We start from the raw sequence: 19,574 nt of genomic DNA, 5'->3' as shown, positions 1-19,574 counted from the left end.
TACAATTTTTTTAAAAAAGCTGAAACCAAAAAAAAGTTCAGAAATTATTTCAACAAAATTAATGCTGTGCATATTTCACACTGTCTGAAAAGTTTTAAAGGCAAAGAGTCTTAACCTAGGATGAAAAAAGCAACTGTGCACTCACCATCAGAGGACCTTGTCTACGCCCACCTCCGACATCCTGGGTGTCTTTGTAGAAAAATTAATATTCATTAAACTGAATCTTTAAAGTAGCACAGAAATAGCAATTTAATCAATTGCTAATTATCACATTTAGCAAAATCATCTTCACTTTGGTGAACACTGCAAAATCATCAGGTAATAGCAACCTGACAGGATGCACATTCCGCATTCTCCCAGGAAATTCACAGATCAGTATTCTCATCCGAAATCAATAAATCCATCTTGGCACAATAGAACCTATTAGCTGGCTTCAAAACTGCAAGTTTCATCTATCTTTCACTCTGCGCAGCCAAAAACAAAGCGCCAATGTGATGGACAAGACTGATGGATTAGAAATGCTGGCTTATTGAGTTTGAGCACTTGTGATTTTCCAGAGTTTAGCCTCTAATTTGGATTCTGTGCGAATCAGTGCATCAAAACTAAGGGAGGGTGACTGGATCGATGTAGTGTACAGCTTACAGTAATGGGTTTCTGGGTGCATTGGATGCTTAGATTCTTATCTATCACCCAATACTATCGGGGAGGCATCTGATCAGTCCTTAATTCTTTCTGTAGCAAGAGATTGACCCCAAACCTACAGCAAGAATAATGTAAGAGTAATAAAAAACAATGTTAAAACACATAGTGAATAAGGAGACCTTCAAGAGATGATACGGAATAAAGGAGAACTGGTGCTGGTTTAACAAAAGATATGTCAAAGTTAATTGATATATCAAAAAAAAAAAAAAAAAAAATATATATATATATATATATATATATATATATATATATATATATATATATACACACATTGTAATATATTTAAAAGCATCCTCATTTCACATTTACAAAATGTAATACTATATTGCATTGATTTTTTTTACTACAAGTGTGCATCTGGTGCCATTATCACAAAAAAGTATTTCAGAAAATTGCTGTAGGTGACAGGGGAAAGCCAATGATGTAGCTTCTTGAGTAGTTCTTTGAAGTTTGAGGTATTGGGGGCTCATTATCCTGTAGCACTTCAATTTCTATCTTTGTGGGGAATAACCAGAGGGTGTAGCATGTCTCTAAGTGCTGCTTCACCTTGGTCAACGTGTTGATTTGGTGAAGATGTCCAGCTCCAGTGAAGGCAAAACAGCACCAGATTCAATTATTCCCACCACCTTGTTTCGCTACTGGTGCCATTATTCTCTCTTCTGTTTGCCTCCTTACACAACCTTCTGTGACTGCCATAAAGAACACTTGGACTCATCAGCTAACAGGAGTTTTCCCATTATCCAATGTGAAATACTTCTATGTCCGGACCCTCCTCAAGTGTGTTGCCTTGTCTTCTCTTCTGAGAAGTGGTTTCGAGATGTTACTTGTCCTCTGAGAAACTACTAGACAGCTTTCTGTTGACAGGACCTTTGCTGATTCGAGTCTTGCATTCTTTAATCAGGGAATTCTGTGATGAAGCTACTTTGCTGTCTCTCTGTGAACAAAAATCTTGATGTAGTGATCTTCTGATGATGGTGTGGCCATTTCTGATCTGCCTGATTGTGCTTTGCATAACTTATCCATTTTCACAAAGTGATTTAGATTTCCATGCACTGTCCCCTAGGACACATCCAATCTATACATGATTTGCCGCTGAAAAAGCTTCTCATTGCTTTGAATAGCAATTATGCCTGATGCCCTGTTTCCCATGGTCACAATGCTACTTGAGCCTGGCTCACACTACAAGAATTTTGGGCTGATATATCTCAGTTTCACCCATCTTGACAATCAGAGAAGAAATCTGGTTTGGAACCTCAGTCTGACCAATTGTCCAGCTTAGATTATCTAGTATTAGAAGGGTTTACACATCCAGTCTCAACACTCCTGAGCTGCTTGTAGACTCATCAGGGCTGCCCCAATCAAATTAAACATGTCTATTCCTCTGAATTAAAATCAGGATGGTGTGACTACCATGAAAGCACACGGAGAAGTAGATGCTGTTGCTTGGCAACACTAAACTTTCAAGCCCTCAAGGCTAATGTTAGCTACAGATATTGAAACTGATCTTAAAATCTCACATGTAGTTCTCGCTGAAGAATTGACAAACCATGTTGACTGCACCCTCTCCAACCATGTCCTCATCCAGACTCATTTAGCTTTGTGCTGTTGTTTCTTTTTTCACTGCAAAGTGGTGTTAGCAATACAGCACATTTTCGTTCACGCTATGAGATCTTGTATGGTAGTGTACTGCTCCCCGACTGCTTCCTCTAGCACAATAACCTTAATAATATCCCATAGTTTTGGATTTGTCATTATATTCAAATCTTGTACAAATGTGAGATTAGAGACAAAAAATATCTGTGAGGTTTCTCTGTATGTGTGTGATGCAGCACAATTTCAAAATCTGTTAAAACCTACTGCAGCATGATCCCAACCTTTGTAAGTAATGTTCTGCTGCAAAATTCAGCAACAGCCATATTCAAAATAGATACTAAAAGTTTCTGATTATTATATGAAAATACGACAGATATTAGACATGGTCTCAGACTTTTGGGCCCCACTGTATATAAAGACAGATTCATCACTCCTAAGAAATTTAGGTTTACATCATCCAGACGGGTCACAAGATCCAGTTTTAGTTTAGATACGGAACAAATAAATAGGCCCAGAAGGTCCACATGTGAGACTAACCACCAACAAAACAAGTCAGAAATCTCTAAAGGACAGTTCTTTGCATCGACTGCAGTACCTAAAGTGCTGTCGCTGAGGTCATCAGGGTCAGGTGTGTTGCTACGGAGACTGGACATGTCGCCTCGCCTCCGCTGCCTGTGTCTCCGTCTGTACTGGAACTCTGCATACTCCTTAAAACAAGACCAAAAAATACCATTAAAAAAATGACAGTTTACATTACTGTCTATTGCTTATTGTCTGTAAATGCTCTAATCTTGTAGCCATTATGTCCATGAGTCTCAAAATCAACGTAACGTTTTGACACGCTAAAAAGTTTTTATTAGTGATGGACGCGATTTAAAAAATTAATCAAATTCATTACGGGCTTTGTAATTAATCGCACTTTTGTCAAATAGCAATATTTGACACAATAAGTAAATTTTTCAATTCAAATAAAATTGTGGTTGACAGATGAATCAATGCAGAGACATATACTTGCTTATAATTTAAAATTTATTTTAAAAAATGTAAAATTGGACATATAGAGAAGTGATTTTGATGATTTAAAGCCTGGATTTAGTTTGGTTTTTCCACTGTATGACACATAACATAAGCATAAGGAGTTGAAGGACCTTCAAAAAGTTGAAAATCCACAGATTTATTCTGTTTTCATAGTTTCTGGGTTTGATAAATGGTGTAATTTTGATGGTTCTTTTTTTTAGGATTATACATTTTTATTTCTGTATGTTTTTAAAAACAAGAAGTTTACAATTAAGTTATTAAAAGAGTTTTTTTTTTGTTATTACTCCTCCAAGGAGGTGGAGCCTCGACAGAGTAAAAACCTGTTTCATTTCTATTTATCTACATTTTTCATCTGTCTACTACATTCACAGATTACTGTCTGTCTGATTACTGAAGTCAAATTGCAATTATAATGACTATATTTGACATTTTAAGACCTTTTGTAAACTCAAGCACTTTCGATGTCTTCCAAAGTGGTCTATTATGGGATGGCTACACTGTTTGCTGGTATCAGGACAGTCTTAGCTAAGGTTAGCTCTGGCACTAACAGCAACATGTTTTGCATTGAGGTGATACCGTCGGCTTGAAGTGCTGTTCACTATTCACCAAATTTCCTTGTCGCTGACACCAACACCACTCAGGGCTCCCTGTGCATCTTCTTCACGGTTGCAAACAGACTTTAGGTTCATTACTGCCACCTACTGGACTGGAGTGTTCATCAGCGTTACCGGTGGGACAGAAATGAGGGAACTGAGAAAGGTGCGATTAACGGCATTATTTTCTGTAATTAATTAATCGAAATTAACCCGTTAAAGTCCCAGCCCTAGTTTTTATGCAAGTTGTTGTTATAAATATCCATCCATTTTCTATACACCGCTTAATCCTCACTAGGGTCGCGGAGGGGGGCTGGAGCCTATCCCAGCTGACTCAGGTGAAGGCAGGGGACACCCTAGACAGGTCACCAGTCTGTCGCAGGGCTACATATAGAGACAAACAATCACTCTCACATTCACACCTACAGGCAATTTAGAGTAATCAATTAACCTCAGCATATTTTTGGACTGTGGGAGGAAGCCGGAGTACCCGGAGAAAACCCACACATGCACAGGGAGAACATGCAAACTCCATGCAGAAAGATCCCGGGAAAGCCGGGACGTGAACCAGGGATCTTCTCGCTGCAAGGCGAAAGTGCTAACCACTACGCCACTGTGCAGCCCCTGTTATAAATATTTAATGGTAAATTTAAAAAACGGAAAATATTATTTAAATAGAGAAGCATTTCACTTCAAATGTGGTTTGGGTCTTCTACTCCAGGAAGCTCAGCACCAAGAGACAGCCTCAAACCCTTTCATCTCCAGACCAAGCCGTCAGTTATCAGGCTCAGGTCTGCACTGAACTCAAGCACAACACATGCTCACTAGTAACTGCAAATTAAGTAACATGAGGACTGAGATTTGCATGTTTGAAAATACTACTTGCATGCCTGACTAATCTCAAAAGCAGTGGGGATACCTTGTCAGATGTGGGAGTGATGTTATTCAAAAGAAAAATTGAGTATTTTTACTTGGATGAATTTTAAATACACATTTCTCCCAGGTTTAGTTATAATACATATGACAGGATGCTATCCTGCATTCAATAAGCCTAAAATCCATCTCACAATACTGTGTGTTCTCGTGAGGTTGCCAGACCATGCAGTACATCTTATTATAATGACAAAGATGCTGTAATTTGATATTTTGGGAATGATGCCACTCAGTGGAGTTCAAATGTAGAATCAATTTAATACAGTCTGTCTAAATGTTTTTATTATTTTTTAAAAGCTTTACATTGTAGTGAGTGTGTCTGCAAATGCATGTTTCTAAATAAAGGATTGTCTATGGACATCTGTATTTGAAATGGTATTAATTTAACAATTCTAATTTTAAAAAGACTGATATATACGTGTATAAATAGACTGTGATCCAGTGATATGTAGTATCAGACAGTTATGATGTAATGGAGCTTAATTAAGCGATAAGAGATAAGTTTTAAAGGAAGTTTATACAGTACCCAGTTTAGACATATTATAAATGAACAGTAATGAGACAAAGCATTATGAAAAGTTACACAAGAATTAAATAATTCTGTTTATCTCTAATTAATGTCACATTTTAACGTGGAAAATGATACATGGCAAATGAACAGCCAGTCAACATGGACAGTGTGTTGGATGCTAAAGAAATGAACCAGGAACAATGCTGGCAAACGCCAAAATGTTAAAACCATACAAATGGGTCTATGGAGGGAGAACATGCTAAAACAAGACTAATCTGTGGTACCCAAAATCACAAGCATATCTAGTTTTCGTATACCACAGGGCACCTTTAAAGGTCCATTCTTTAGTGGGTTAGAGCTGTTTGGCTGCACAAAAACGATAGCAATAGCACATCAGGCACAGGTGCTCATAATGCTTTTAGCTCAATACTGTATAGTTCATCCAACTGATATATTTTTATATAATTTAATATGTAATTGAATATAATTTTTTAAAAAGACGGTGACTATATCAGATACCTTAGTCAGTGAACCCAAGCAGACATTATGTTGGATGCAAATTTCTACACAGCTTGACTCAGACACATCACTCAGCGCTCTGCTTCTTTAATAAGATTGTACTTGTACTGGTTAAGTGCTAGATGACTGGAATATTTCAATGCCATTGCCAACCCTCATAAGGTGTTGATAATTGCAAGGTTACTCTCACGAAAAAGGTTTTTCACTTCACCATGTGAGTGCCTCAGTGAATGATCATCATTCTTCATTCAATCATCTCATACATTTGCAAAAGTCACTGAGTCACATTCATAATCAAAAGCCTGTCATTCGTCAAGTCTGTCTTTCATGTTTCCAGCACACTAAAAATAGCCCACGATGAAGTGATGTGCAAGCATTGTGAGAAACATGGAGCAGACCATCTGTAGCTGTGCCTGTGAGGCAGCGTCATCCTGCTTTGATTATTACTATGGTATTCCCATTACTGCAGCAGAGAGACACAGGCCCTTAATTTGGCGACAGAAACATAAAAATATTTATTTTAGAATGGCTTGGTGTTCAGCATGTGATGGCAACATTTACTGTGAACCTCTAGGTACACATGCCAAAAATAAATTGACAACATAATATTGCAGGCTTGTTATTTAAAGCCTGAGGGAGAACAGAGGGTTGAGCCACGATGAGTATCTCTGCCAGATTTACATTCATAATTTCTTCTTTTGATGATAAGCTGCATCTTTGTAATGTGCGCCCAGCTTAGTTACATCTTTTCTTGTGCCTTGTATACTTGCATGTGCTTAGGACTGAATGCAACATTTCTTTCAAGTGCCATTAATTGCAGAGCACAGTATGTATAAACATTGAAATCAGGCAGAATTAAGACAATAGTCAGAAAGAGAGGGTGACAGTAGTTTCGTAGCAAAATTTAATCGTTTCAGTGAGAGATATATTGTAAAATTGATGCTCCTTCACCTTTCCTTTCTGGAGTAGTATTACTAACAACAGGTGAAGACAACCTGTTGCATCATGTCATGTGGATTGATGTTTTATAAACAGATAATGTAACATAATGACACATTAAAGGAATAGCACCAAGCTAAACAAAAAATACAGATCTCTGTCTATACTCCCATAAGCTACTACATTTGGTTTGCTGTCGTAGCACTTTGCCGATTTCAGTCGGGAAATAAATGAATTTGAATTAATTAATAATGATTACATAAAAAGTAATACAAAGAAATAACAGAATTAACATGCTGGTTACTAGTTTAGTACCAGATTGTTGGAATTAGGGGCAGCCAGCAGTCAGGTTGCAGACAGAAACCAACTGCATATGCCTCTGTTTAATGCATGTAGGAGAACCTTTGGTGGGCGTCGTTTAATTTTTTCTATACACAATGTTTGGATTGTCCAGTCTGGACTGCAGTAGATAAAAGGGAGGCAACATGGCAGGCACTGTGGGAGAGGACCTGCTTCCACACTGATTATACACTAATAAAAACATAATTCTGAATGCTACATTCAATTTTTGCAAACAAACCCTCCTGTCCTTCAGACAGTTTATTTTAAAGTAAACACACCTCACTGCATGGTGCTGAGCAGGCAGAGGCAAAGGAGTTTCAACACTCATTTATCAAGCAGGTAGATGCAACTGATCTGCCATTTGTCTTCCTGTCAATAGACCTTTTTTCACAGCAGCCATCGTGGACTTGTCACAGTAGGAAAAGCACAGGTGTATTAATGACGGCTGCATTCCACTTGGAAGAGGTTCTGCTGTTGTGCATACTGGTTCACTAACATGGTTACTGGGACACTTAATAGAAATGGGCCACCATTAATTCTACCTGTGACATGTTTAAATGCCTGCCATGAAAAAGGTCTACTGGGAAATACCAGCTTTACATTGGTTAAATACGTGCACAATAACCTGAGAGGCTTCGGTCTGATGTAAGATTTGCATATTTGTATCATATTGTCAACACTTGAGAATGAAGCTACGCAAAGCCTAAAGAATGATGGAGCTTTAAAGCTGAGTGAATTTGTTTCAGATGAAAAGCCTGCATGTCTAAGAACTGCCACAGTCTAGAACCTGAGCAACAGCAGAAACCTGGAGTAGTAACTGCAGTGTGTTGACTTGTGTGGCAATATTGAGCGCATGTATCAAGCTGTGCAGGAAAAGAAGGCAGGTCAATAATCAAACCATTATGTGGTCGACAGTTTTATGACTGTAGGTGTTAACTAGAAACACCTGTTACTAATGTGCAATGATCGTGAGCAACCTACTTAGGTGTTTGCCAGAGTACTGTGCTTTTAATCATTCCAAATGGGTGCACAAGGGAACACTGAACCATCTGGCTTCCTCCAGTGTTGAATAACATGGTGATCTTTGGGTCATCATGGTTTGCCATTGCTGTTACACAGTCATATTTAAAGGCAGCAATGTTAAGAAAACTTTGATATACATATTGACTTTATAATAAGATATACGACGGCATAATTTAATTATATGATAATCGTGACTTAGGTTTTATTGCAATTAAACTTGACTAGATGTAATATTAACAGGGTTATGCCCACATTTTTGCATCAAATCAACACTCCATATTTCCAGATGAATGATGCTACAAATCAAAGGTATCTGTCTCGAGCACACTGATTAACCACTCTGAGTCTGAAGTATGGATGTGATTGCTGATGAGAGTTGCATCTTCTGGAGGGGGTAATCCATTCATTTGGTATTTGACAGGTCTGATTCAAACTGATTAGATTTTTGGTAAAAACAACTGTAACCATGTTACAGTTATCAAGACTTAAGATTGCAAAAAAATTAGTCAAAATCTCACATCTGATACAGTATAACATACAGTGTCAAAAAGGATATTTGAAATGTTGGTGACATATGATGTTTTAAATAAAACAAACTTTCACTGAAAATCAATGAAGGCTTGTTGTTACCTCAGGTGATGCAAAGCCCAAATACTCCCAGTCCCACGTTCCACCAGCAAAACTGCAAGTCACCAAGAGACAGGGAGAAATTTTTTGTCAATCATGATTCACAAATGTAGCTGTGTTTTTTAGTGTAAAGATTATGTGAAAACATTTAGTAACCTGTCTGTATGTTACCTGCGTCTGGGGGCCTCAGGTGAGTCATTGGGGGCCACTCCTCTGGCTACTGAGGCCAGGAACTCCTGCCTCTTCTGCTGCACCAGACACGCTGCACGAATGATCTTGTGGCGAGGCGTTCGCAGGTAAGGCCTGTTAACCTTTTGCGCCAAGTCCTCGGTCACCATCTCCAAGTCCGTCTGAGGGCAGAAAAACACCTGGCTGAGAGATTTTTCTAAGTAAGAGGCTTCACCGTATGAATACCAAATTTTGTAAAACAATTTGCTCCTAAGCTGGGTTGTTCAAGGACAAAGTGGCATTACAAGTGAACTACTTTTAGGGTGACTGTTTATATGTCTATTTCAAAAATGAATTAATATCACAAGCCTTTAAGAAATTGTAAAGCCCACAGGAGCTTCACCAATTCATTCTACATTATCTAAAAGTCTGCAAAAGAAGCTGCAATATTAAAGAAGCATGAAAGTATATTCTGTGTCCATACTGGCGATCATAAATTATAAAACACTAGACATTTAACTAAAAGTTGAAATGTGCTGATGTAACTGAGGCAGACTGTGAACATTATGAGGTAAAAAGCCTTATTCCCACATCTCTAATGGCCCACATAAGGCTGACTGCCATGAACAATTGTCTTTCTTCTCAGTAAGTAGGCCTGAAACCTGCATAAGCTCGTAGATCTCTTTCTTTGTGCTTTTGGGCTCCAGAAAGAACCCATAAGGATAAGAACACTTGAGGATGCGGCGAGTCTTTAGTAGTTCTAGGACTGCATCTTCAATGAATGTAGTGTCAGGTGGGCCTCCTTCCCCTGGAAAAGAAAAAGCAACTGAATCAGATAACAAAAATGCTTCACTTTTGAAGAAGACATAACTTACTCAAGTCTAAATTACTTCCCTTTACTTCCAATCAGATCAGTACTAAACGATGAGAATGTGAAAGAAGAGCTCCATTGCATTCAATCCACTTAATACTGATTTTCTAAGTTGTATCTGTGGTGTTTAGCCTGATGGGAAGAGAAAGAACTGTGCTGGCCTTTAGTGAACTGTGAACTTCAGCCCTCTCTTTAACAGTAAAAAAAACAAACTCCTTTTGGTCCCAGGCGAGGATCATGTTCGAGCCATTGGTTTTTTTGAATTTGCATCTGCATTCTGACTCTGAGCTGCATCTGAATACACAATAGTGATGTGAAATATTATCAATGGAGAATAAAACCTGTGTGTAATTTTATTATGTAGAAAGAACTGCACAAACTTTAAGCTGCACTGAACTTATGACCACTGAGTTAAAACCATTTCTATTTCTGTCAGTTGGCAACCATAATTATGTAACTAACACCTTTGTAATCACAGTCTACTAAAATTTAAACTGTTGCGTTTTAGAACACAACTTAGTTATGCTAAACAGACTGTAGTTGCTGTACAGATGGGGGATTAAAGGACTCTAGCTTTTTAACAAAGCACCAATTTCTTGTAACTGAGACTTTCCTGCTGAGTAATAATTTTACCTATTGTTTTTATGCATTATTGTAATTATTTTGTGCCTTTCTCCTTCCAGCCTATTTTCCAAAGTTCAACATCACAAGACTAGATTAAGATGAATTTCAATGTGTAATAAAGATTGACATTGTTATGGCCGAGTGCACACTCACTTCCACTCAGCGCGCGACTGAGCTGCTCCATCTTCTCTTTGGCTGTTTTCAATAGGCGCTGCTCCAGCTATTATGACAAAGACAGACGCTGTTAGGTTTTACTGTTGAGGAAAACTATTCTGAGGAGCCTGCCCAACCAAACAATGGAGAGACTGCTAGAATAGGAAGGTAAATAAATTAACAAAAGTGGGTGCAGATGATTTTTAATGAAGGCATTGTGATGTACAGAATACAGATAAACCACATTTTCATCATTTTAAAGTTTGTTGCATTGAATAGTATGCCCACCTATGAGGTTATGTACCAGTTGTATACTGGATAACATGGCTACATTCATTGTATGGGTGTTTGGATACTATGCAAAGCAGACATCATTGGAAGGCAACGCCAGGCCTGTTTACCTGATAGCTGTGCTCATGGTTCTTGAAGCGTGTGTAGTAGTGCATAAAGCGGTCAAGTTCCTGAAAGCTCTTGTGCTTCTTCTCTGCCTGCAAAACCGTGATGAGACACCAGTCACAGTCAATAATCTCTTGAGCATGTTGTTCCTTCTCAGAGAGAAATTGTAAATACTCTGGTTGTGAGGAGTCAAAGTAAGTAGTGCTACAGGTGAGATCTGCACTTGGTTTGGAGGAATGGTAGTGAAGAATGAGAAATGAACTGTATATGTGGAAAAGATTGTGGAGCTCCCTGGTAAACACTCAAGACACGTTTTTCATATTTTTGTTCTGCTTTTTTGTTCTTTCTTGAGTGTATAAGCACACAAACACAGCTTGCTCTTCTTGGCTGTCTGCCTGTACATGTGTATGTTTGAATCAACATTCCTTTGATCCACAAAAGTTTGCCTGAACTACCATTTCGATGAATTGGATTTATCAGCACTGGTAAACTATTCTTTATTTTGCTTCTTCAAATTATTATGGTCTATTCTGAAGCTGAATGGTTACAGCCCATGCCACGTAATAATATCTCTGGTCCCTCCTCGCTCATGCCACATCTTCTGTCTACCTCATTAATTTCAACAATTCTATAAAAGAAAAAAATTGCCAAAAAAGTAACTTGAGAAAATATAAGAAAGACTGTGAGTATGAAGGTTGGTCAACTATCAGCAAATGGGGAGATTATCATGTCTCCTGGCGCTCCTGACAGGTTTACAAAAAAACTAATTTATAGGCTGATGGGGCAAAATGTGCTTGTTTGTTAGAGCGATCTCCTATTTAAAATATGTTTCAAGGGAAATCCCACCAGCTTTATTCAAAAGATGATAAGTCTCAACAAGAAACTGCACCATATCTGTAAGAAGTCGTATAATGTCTTGAGTAGCTGCAGGAGGACCTGCAGCAGTAACCTAAGTAATCTCACTGGAGGCAATGTCAATATAAGTGAGATTTTTTATTTTTTTTTAATTTTTTTTAATGAAGTGGAATTTGAGCTCGAGGTTGAGCTTACTAGACCTCAGTAGCCCTCTCCTCATCTCTGCTTAAGACTAGTGGCTCCAGGCTATATTATCTGCTACTAGCGTAACACACAAGTCAGGTTGCATTGTGGGTAATGTAAGCACCATGTTTGACTCAGAAGAAGAATGTGCGGAATTAAATTTTGATATGTTTATTTACAAAAAACTATACATATTGAGTCTGACAATATTACAAAAGTGTAATGCTAAATCGCTGCAGTCGTCTTTTAACTTTTAGAAATAAAAAATAGCACAACACAGTTCTGGCTCTGCTCCTAGTTTCCAGAGTATTTATTGTACATCATCATCACATGGGGCTCCACCAGTAACAACCACCATCACTCAACTCTGTCTGGTCCCTATTGTCATATACGGCCCAAAAATAATATTTTAGAAACAGCTAACGGGGCTGAAAAGAAAAATATAAAAAAGGTATGAAAACATACATAACATAATAATACAGTGTCTAGTTCTGGTGTGTGTGTGTGTACCTCTTCAGTCATCTCCTTTGACTGCTCCTCTACCTGTTGGATGACTTCGTAGCGGGTGCAGCGATAATAGCCCCCTGTTGATGAGCTGTGTTTTTTCCACTCTTCCAGACAGATCCAGCAGAAGTCGTACTTACACTGCAGAGACAGAATGAAATGGAAATATTAGTTTCTGTTAACTCTGCTCTGGTCAGCCACATCAAAAACTGGATAGCCAATTACTAATGCTTGTCCAGCTATACTGAGCGAATCTACATTTTATGACACCAAAAAACAGGGGGAAAAAAGTCACTGTGTACTTTTTATAATTGCCATCAAAAGAACAAGTCTCCATTCCATGGTATGTGAAATGACAGCTGAAATCATCCCTTTCTGCATACACCCACACACAACTGGTTTATGCTTATTTTCACCAAATGATTCTCTCAGTAAATAGACCGACAAAACATCACAGCTCTACTGATGTGGTCTAACTCCTTAAATTACAAGTATAGACTTAACAGGAGAGACAGAAACTTTACAGGAAGCATTAGTCTTCCTTTGTACTGCTCAAAAAATCATAACAGAATTGTAATTAGCAATGGGGGATATCTTTACATCCCTAAACCCACTACAATAATCTATTTACTTGTGTCTGTTTTCTCTCTATTTCATGATTCCTCACATCCATTTTCTTCTATGTGCTCTTGTCTACAAGAGCAAATAGGCAGCTGTTTGAACCTAGTGATGAATCCTCAGAGCCTGCTGCCACTAGAAGGCACTCAGGCTGCATTTGAGATCAGCAAGTCCCACTGGGTATTGCAGAACAAAACACTACAGCCACTCCAATCTGCAGCCTATTTGGATGTAAGTGATTTCTCTCACCATGTTATAAGTACTTCTGTGGGTGACAAGTTAGCCAAAGCAACACAAAACCCTAAAGGCTGAGACCTCTGTTGTCCTGGAAACTAGATGCTTGTATGGCACTTCAGAAAAACCAATACAAAATCAAAGAGGTGTGTGTGTGTGTGTGTGTGTGTGTGTGTGTGTGTGTGTGTGTGTGTGTGTGTGAGAGAGAGAGACAGAGAGGACTAGCAGGACAGAGAGACACAAAAACACAGCATGTGTAGAGACAGACTTCAGATACAAAAGTGTGAAGCCACACAAGGGGGAAGAAAATGGCAGTGAAAAAACAAAGGTTCCTTGGCAACACTAAATCTCATGTTTCCAAACAACAGGGGCAAAGCCATTTCTTACCAGGTAATAACAGGTCAAGAGGCTGAGCCCTCTGTGGACTCCATTCCTCCCAAACTAATATCTATCTCTAGTCAGCCTCTCTAACCAGTGGAGACAGTGACAGGACTGTCATAGAGACAAAAAGATCCTGGCTGTATGACTGCACTGTGCTCCTTGCATGGTCTGCCCTCCAGCAACAGCAGCAGTAACTGAGACGCAGTCAGGCAACTTGACTTGATTTTCAGTTTCACTCTCTTCCTTCACCACAAAGCCTTTCTTTTATCTCAGTCACCTATGTACTATCCTCACTCTTCCACCAAGACAGAAGCTACTGACTCACTACAGGACTTACTGGCTTTGTAGCTGTGTGTAAAATGCCACCCATAAATGAATACTTTGTTAGGGTGTATAATTAGTGTGCATACACATATACATATGTGTAGTAAAGATCTAACAGCTTGATCTGACTGCATTCAATCCAAGGGACAGATTATGAAATTGTCACTGTGCGTAAACCCGACATTTTAGTTTGAGTTTATAATCGTGTGAATAATCCAGAGTGAAACTGGTTCGTTATATTATTTAAAAGTATGTCCGCACTTGGCCAAATTGGCAATATGGACATTAAATTCTGACAATTATGCAGACTGCATGTCTGAATAAACAGACAATCTTCCGCTAAACTGTTTGTTTACACTGAGGACTGTACATAACAAATGCTTGGTTGTCCTATAATTGCCATATGACAGTCACGTAAACTATTCTTAACACACACACACAGACATAAACACCAATTCCCTCCCTCCCACAAACCAATAATTGAGAAACAAAAGCAGAACAACAAAATGGCAACTCTGGTGCCTACATAAAATTTTGATTTACAAAAATAGCTTTGCCCAAGTGGCACCCCTTCAGTAAATGGTGAAGGTGTCAAAACATCCCCAAGTTATTCAAAACAGCGTCTGTCAAATGAGGTAATTACCCAAAACGCACCCTATTTATTTGTATGTGATGTCAAAAACTGCCTTTGGCACTTCTAATGAAAGAACAAGAATCGTGATATTTTTCTGCAGCTATTTACAAGTTCACATGGGGCTTTCAGGTCCTCGATAGATGATTCTATTTTTTGAATTTAATCCAAACAGCAACATACGGTGTCCAATACACACATGTAACATTTTTCAGTTGCTTCAGCCATTTTTCCCAATCACAAAGCAATCTGCAGGTAATTCTAGCAAAAATAGCATAACTCCATACTGCATTAATAAGACAGGTGTGTGAAACCTCTCTGCCTAACTCACCTTAGCACACTGCATGTGATTGCAGCCCTCGTTTTTCTGTATTGGAGACTTGCAGTTGGCGCAGGGTTTGGAGTTAGTGAGCATCCATAGGCAGTTGGCTGCATCCTCGTAAGCTTCGCTCACACCAGCCACTTCAATAGAAGGAGGGGGAGGTAAAGAGAACAAATAAAGGTATAATGAGACAGAATGAGAATGGCTATTACCACAGCATCAAAACAGACCACTGTGCTGAGTGGGAAATTGTCCTGCCTGACTAATGTGTATTGCTTATATATTTTGCTAACATCTCCCAAGTTGCTCATGCACGCGAGCACACACACACACACACACACACACACACACACACACACACACACACACACACACACACACACACACACACACACACACACACACACACACACACACACAAACACACACAAACAGAATAATTGGCTATTATCAAAGCACCTCTGATGTGCTGTTTGAAATGCCAAGATAAAACAGAATCTGGGGAAATCGAAGGCAAAGATGGTTCCGAAACAAAATAATTGCTTTTATCTTTCCACTGTCACATCAACGAAGTGGCACTTTCAAGCGACTTGGGGCATCTTAAATCATCTGTTAGATTGCCCACAGTCCAATTACTGCATCTAAACATTGTGCAATTTCAGTGAGTGGGTTGTTCATTCTAATTAATAATTTATCATCAGCACGGTGGATTTTAATTGGCCCAAGCGCTAAACTGTTTGTAATTACTGTGGTTGAGTTCAGGGCAATCTAGCTCCTAATCAATCACTTGTCAGCTCCCCTAAAAATCTAGGCAAGTGAGGGGATTGGTTAATAAACTAAACTTCTTTGTTATATCAATTCACCACCAGGTGACTTATTGCTGTTCTACTGGTATGACCGAAATGATAGAAAAGATAAAATTAAACATTTTGTAATTTTTTTTGTAACTTTATGCCGAACAACATAAACATCAAAAAATAAGGGAACTTTTGTCTGTACTTACATTCCTCAGGTTTCATTTCATTGACTTTCTGTAGCCACAACTTCCAGGTCTCGCAGTCACAGGGCTCATGGGCCTCACCCTGACACTCCCTGAAACAATATAGACGGATAAAGATGGAGAAAGAACTCCCACTTTGTCTCTTGATTATACATGTAATTAGATCAAATGATGAACACACCAATCACACAATTCTCACAGGAGATGCTGCCAAAACCGTCAACCACCATTAACTAGCCAAGTCTGCCTTTTAACCAAATGCTTTCCTCATGTCAAGGGAACGATAAAAGTGCAGCCTGTGCTAGATTTACCTCCATTTAACAGCTGATGTATCGACTGAACTCTTGCGTGAACCCACCAGCCACTTCCAGGAAACATACAACGAAGCAACATGCACTGAGTAGAGGTTGACTGCTTATTGGATCTGATCTTCACTATTTTTCCCAATTAGCAGTATCTGTATTTTTGTTTAACCTATTCCCAATAAAATTAATTTAAAAGTGCACTGCTTTGGCTGAGATGCAGCCACCTCCCTCTATGCAGCCACCATTCAGTGAATTTGAGTCCGTTCCAAATATATATCTGTCTCCTTAATTACTAATAATCAGTATCTTCCCTGAAAAAAACGTATCGGTCGACCCCTGGGGTTGAGATATTATAATTATTACTTGGTATTAATCAGGACGTAATAGCATTACAGAGAGGGGGCTGCAGGGATATTCTGCAGGGCTCAGAGAGTATGAATAGAAAGGACATAAGGCAGTGGAGAATACTTCATCTGGGCTCTATTGCCTTTGTACATTCTGCCAAGTTAACACACACAGAGCAATAACATGAGTGGCTGTACACAGAAAACTGGTTCACATGAATCTTAGCTACTTAAAATATTTTCTAAACTGTTCCACAGTTACACAGCACATGAGAACTTTCAAGGACCTCAACTGTGAAAAAAAAAAAAAAAATCTGAACATGTTTCCATTTTATCATTTCAAGGAATGCATCTGCCCACAGAAATGCAGCCACAGAAATACACATTTCCAATGTTTTTGTGCGAAACACAACAAATGTCTCTTGTAATAGCAACCTATCTGACGTCATCACAACCCAACCAAAACATTAAAAATATTTGCTTGACAATATTTTGTTTTCTATAATCTCGAAGATGCAGGACAGACTTCCTAAATTGTCCGTAAAAGACATTGTTTCAGAGCCCCTCAACCTTGTGTGGCGTTAGCCCGGCATATTGCTGTTTCTTTCAGACAGCTGCAAGTTTTGAAAAGCAAAAACAATCTTTCACACACTTTTTCATATATATGATCCAATATTAATTACTGACCAGCAGAAAAGGTGGCCCTTGCCACAGTCTACAGCAGGGGCCCGAAGGAGGGGGAAGCTTAGAGGATCTGAGGTGGAGGTTCCTGGGCCCTGGGTGTTCAGTCGTACTGCTCTTTCACAGCCTGCCTCTGGACACCAACGGATTGCTGAATTGTTTTCCACAAATGCCTGTCAACAGAAGCAAATAGGATTAAAATCAGTCAGCAGTTCAACAATCTTTTGTTGAGCTGAGGGTAACTTTAGATTCAAGTTGGAAAGTTATGGCCTGAAAACATCATGGAAACAGTCCTTTTCCACTTGGTGTTAGTTTACCTTCAGTAGTTGCAACGGTGCCCCTGCAGGTGATTTTAAAACTGAGAAATCACATTGTGCTGTAATATTAATCCCCTACACTATGCACGTTGTCATTATTGAGTCCAGACTGTCAGTGAGCCAAATATATAAGGTCCTAACTGCTGAACTATTTTGTGAGTAATTCAGTGTGACCCCCAAAACAGGAAAAAAGAAAGCCTGAATATGATGTCTGTGCAGCTGAAATAAAAAAAGTGTTGTTTCTATCACAACTCAAACCAAGCGGCTGATCGTTTATTTTTAGGTAGAACTTGTTAAGACTTTTCAACTGAGGAGCCACAGTTTTTGAAAAAAAAAAAGATACTTTTATACATTTAAACCAAAACAAAGTGAATGCCTTTCACTTTATAGGATGGATGGTAGTGGTATTTGGGAATTTCCTGACAAACAAAACATTGTTTCCAAGTAATGGCAACTTTATTTGAAATTTATTCAATCTCTGTTTTAGTTTTTGCCCCTTTCTCTGTGTCACTCAAGTGGCACCTATATTCGGTGAAATCTTTACTCTGTATTGAAATGTAACTGCTGCAGTCGTGTGCTTATCTCGCAGGTTGACAATATTATTTCAATATTCTGTGCGGAGCTCACAGTGCATATCTCTGTTTCATCTCTACCTTGATGTCAAACTGGAGGTAGCGCCTGTCCATCTCTCTGGAGACCACACTTTCTATGACTTCCACTGGCACTAGCTGGTAGCAGTCGAAGGCTGGGCAGAAAATGTTGTGGGCTTCTCCTTCTTGGATCTTTAGATTTAGAAACCTTATAAAGCAGATTGCAGACAGCAATGAGGTATATCAACAAAAACATTGACTGTAAAGAGATTAGGGACACCCCAAGTCAATCTGCAGAATCAACTGCCCAAACCAAAACATGGCTTACCCTTCCCAGCATGCTCTGCAGAACTCATGACCACAGGACATGTCGACGGGTTCCTCAAAGACAGAGATGGAAGACATGCAGATACCACACTGTGAAGGAAAATTAATCAATATAATAATATTAATCAACAAGATGCATTTTGTCTTAAGACCACACACGTATTGTTTCAAGAAATTTTTAGATAAATAAACCCTGCTTCAAATACTAAACGGTTTGGAACATGCATTGTTTAGTTTTTTACAGTAACCCTTGAAGTGCACGCAGCCTTTGAAAAATCTGAGAATGCGCTCAAAGGGGCACCTCCTCAAGATGTTGTTATGGGTAGTTTGATTTTAATATCATGTCATGGAATGTCATAGATAGGAAAGTTCGTTCTTAATGAGCTGATATGAGTGTGTAATTAAATACAATAGAATATCTATGTTTGTGAAAAACCACTATGCACAGAATATGTACGCTCTCTTTAGTATGTGGCTTTCTGATTGTTTCGATCATCAGATGCATTTTGTCACACCCACAGAAACTTGAGCCACAAACAAACACGGGTAAACACATACACTCAAACACACAGGCCTTGTTACAGCGAGAGTCTTACCCTCACAAAAGACATAAAGAAGGCAGTGTACTTCAACAACGTGAGTATTGATTTGTGAAAGAGCAGAATGTGATATAATCAACTGTAACCTTTAAACGGGCCCTTGAGTGCACTTGGTCGATTGGCACAGTGCAGTTCAAGGCATGCCTTTTCAGAGCCATGACAGAAGATACTGTCAGACAAAGACAACCTATAATTTATCATAAGATAATAGATAAATCAAGTGTGTTAGCTTCAGCTATGGTCTATCAACAGTTTACTAGAAATACGGATTGAAACATCCACCAGTGGATAGATCATTCATCCAAAAATGTCTGTTTTCTAATCATA

The 19,574-nt window shown here is 38.8% G+C and overlaps 1 protein-coding gene across 2 annotated transcripts in view; it reads right to left on the bottom strand.

Annotated features, from left to right (window-relative positions):
* The window catches only part of LOC111589035 (ankyrin repeat and IBR domain-containing protein 1), a 35,457-nt gene that overhangs the window by 4,253 nt on the left and 11,630 nt on the right, over window positions 1-19,574 (bottom strand). For both annotated transcript variants that reach the window (XM_023299740.3, XM_023299732.3), the window contains 13 exons: window positions 18,650-18,738; window positions 18,385-18,529; window positions 17,421-17,587; window positions 16,088-16,176; window positions 15,094-15,224; window positions 12,581-12,715; window positions 11,038-11,124; window positions 10,637-10,703; window positions 9,651-9,796; window positions 8,992-9,170; window positions 8,824-8,875; window positions 2,891-3,002; window positions 146-189 (listed from right to left, as the gene is read on the bottom strand). In XM_023299740.3, the coding sequence (XP_023155508.1) occupies window positions 146-189; window positions 2,891-3,002; window positions 8,824-8,875; window positions 8,992-9,170; window positions 9,651-9,796; window positions 10,637-10,703; window positions 11,038-11,124; window positions 12,581-12,715; window positions 15,094-15,224; window positions 16,088-16,176; window positions 17,421-17,587; window positions 18,385-18,529; window positions 18,650-18,738 (1,443 nt within the window). The remainder of the gene's footprint in view (window positions 1-145; window positions 190-2,890; window positions 3,003-8,823; window positions 8,876-8,991; window positions 9,171-9,650; window positions 9,797-10,636; window positions 10,704-11,037; window positions 11,125-12,580; window positions 12,716-15,093; window positions 15,225-16,087; window positions 16,177-17,420; window positions 17,588-18,384; window positions 18,530-18,649; window positions 18,739-19,574) is intronic.

Source organism: Amphiprion ocellaris, chromosome 9 (genome assembly GCF_022539595.1).
Source record: "Amphiprion ocellaris isolate individual 3 ecotype Okinawa chromosome 9, ASM2253959v1, whole genome shotgun sequence".
NCBI classification, from domain to species: Eukaryota; Metazoa; Chordata; class Actinopteri; family Pomacentridae; genus Amphiprion; species Amphiprion ocellaris.
Note: the sequence above shows the minus strand (reverse complement) of the source record. Positions and strands in the feature narration are given on the sequence as shown.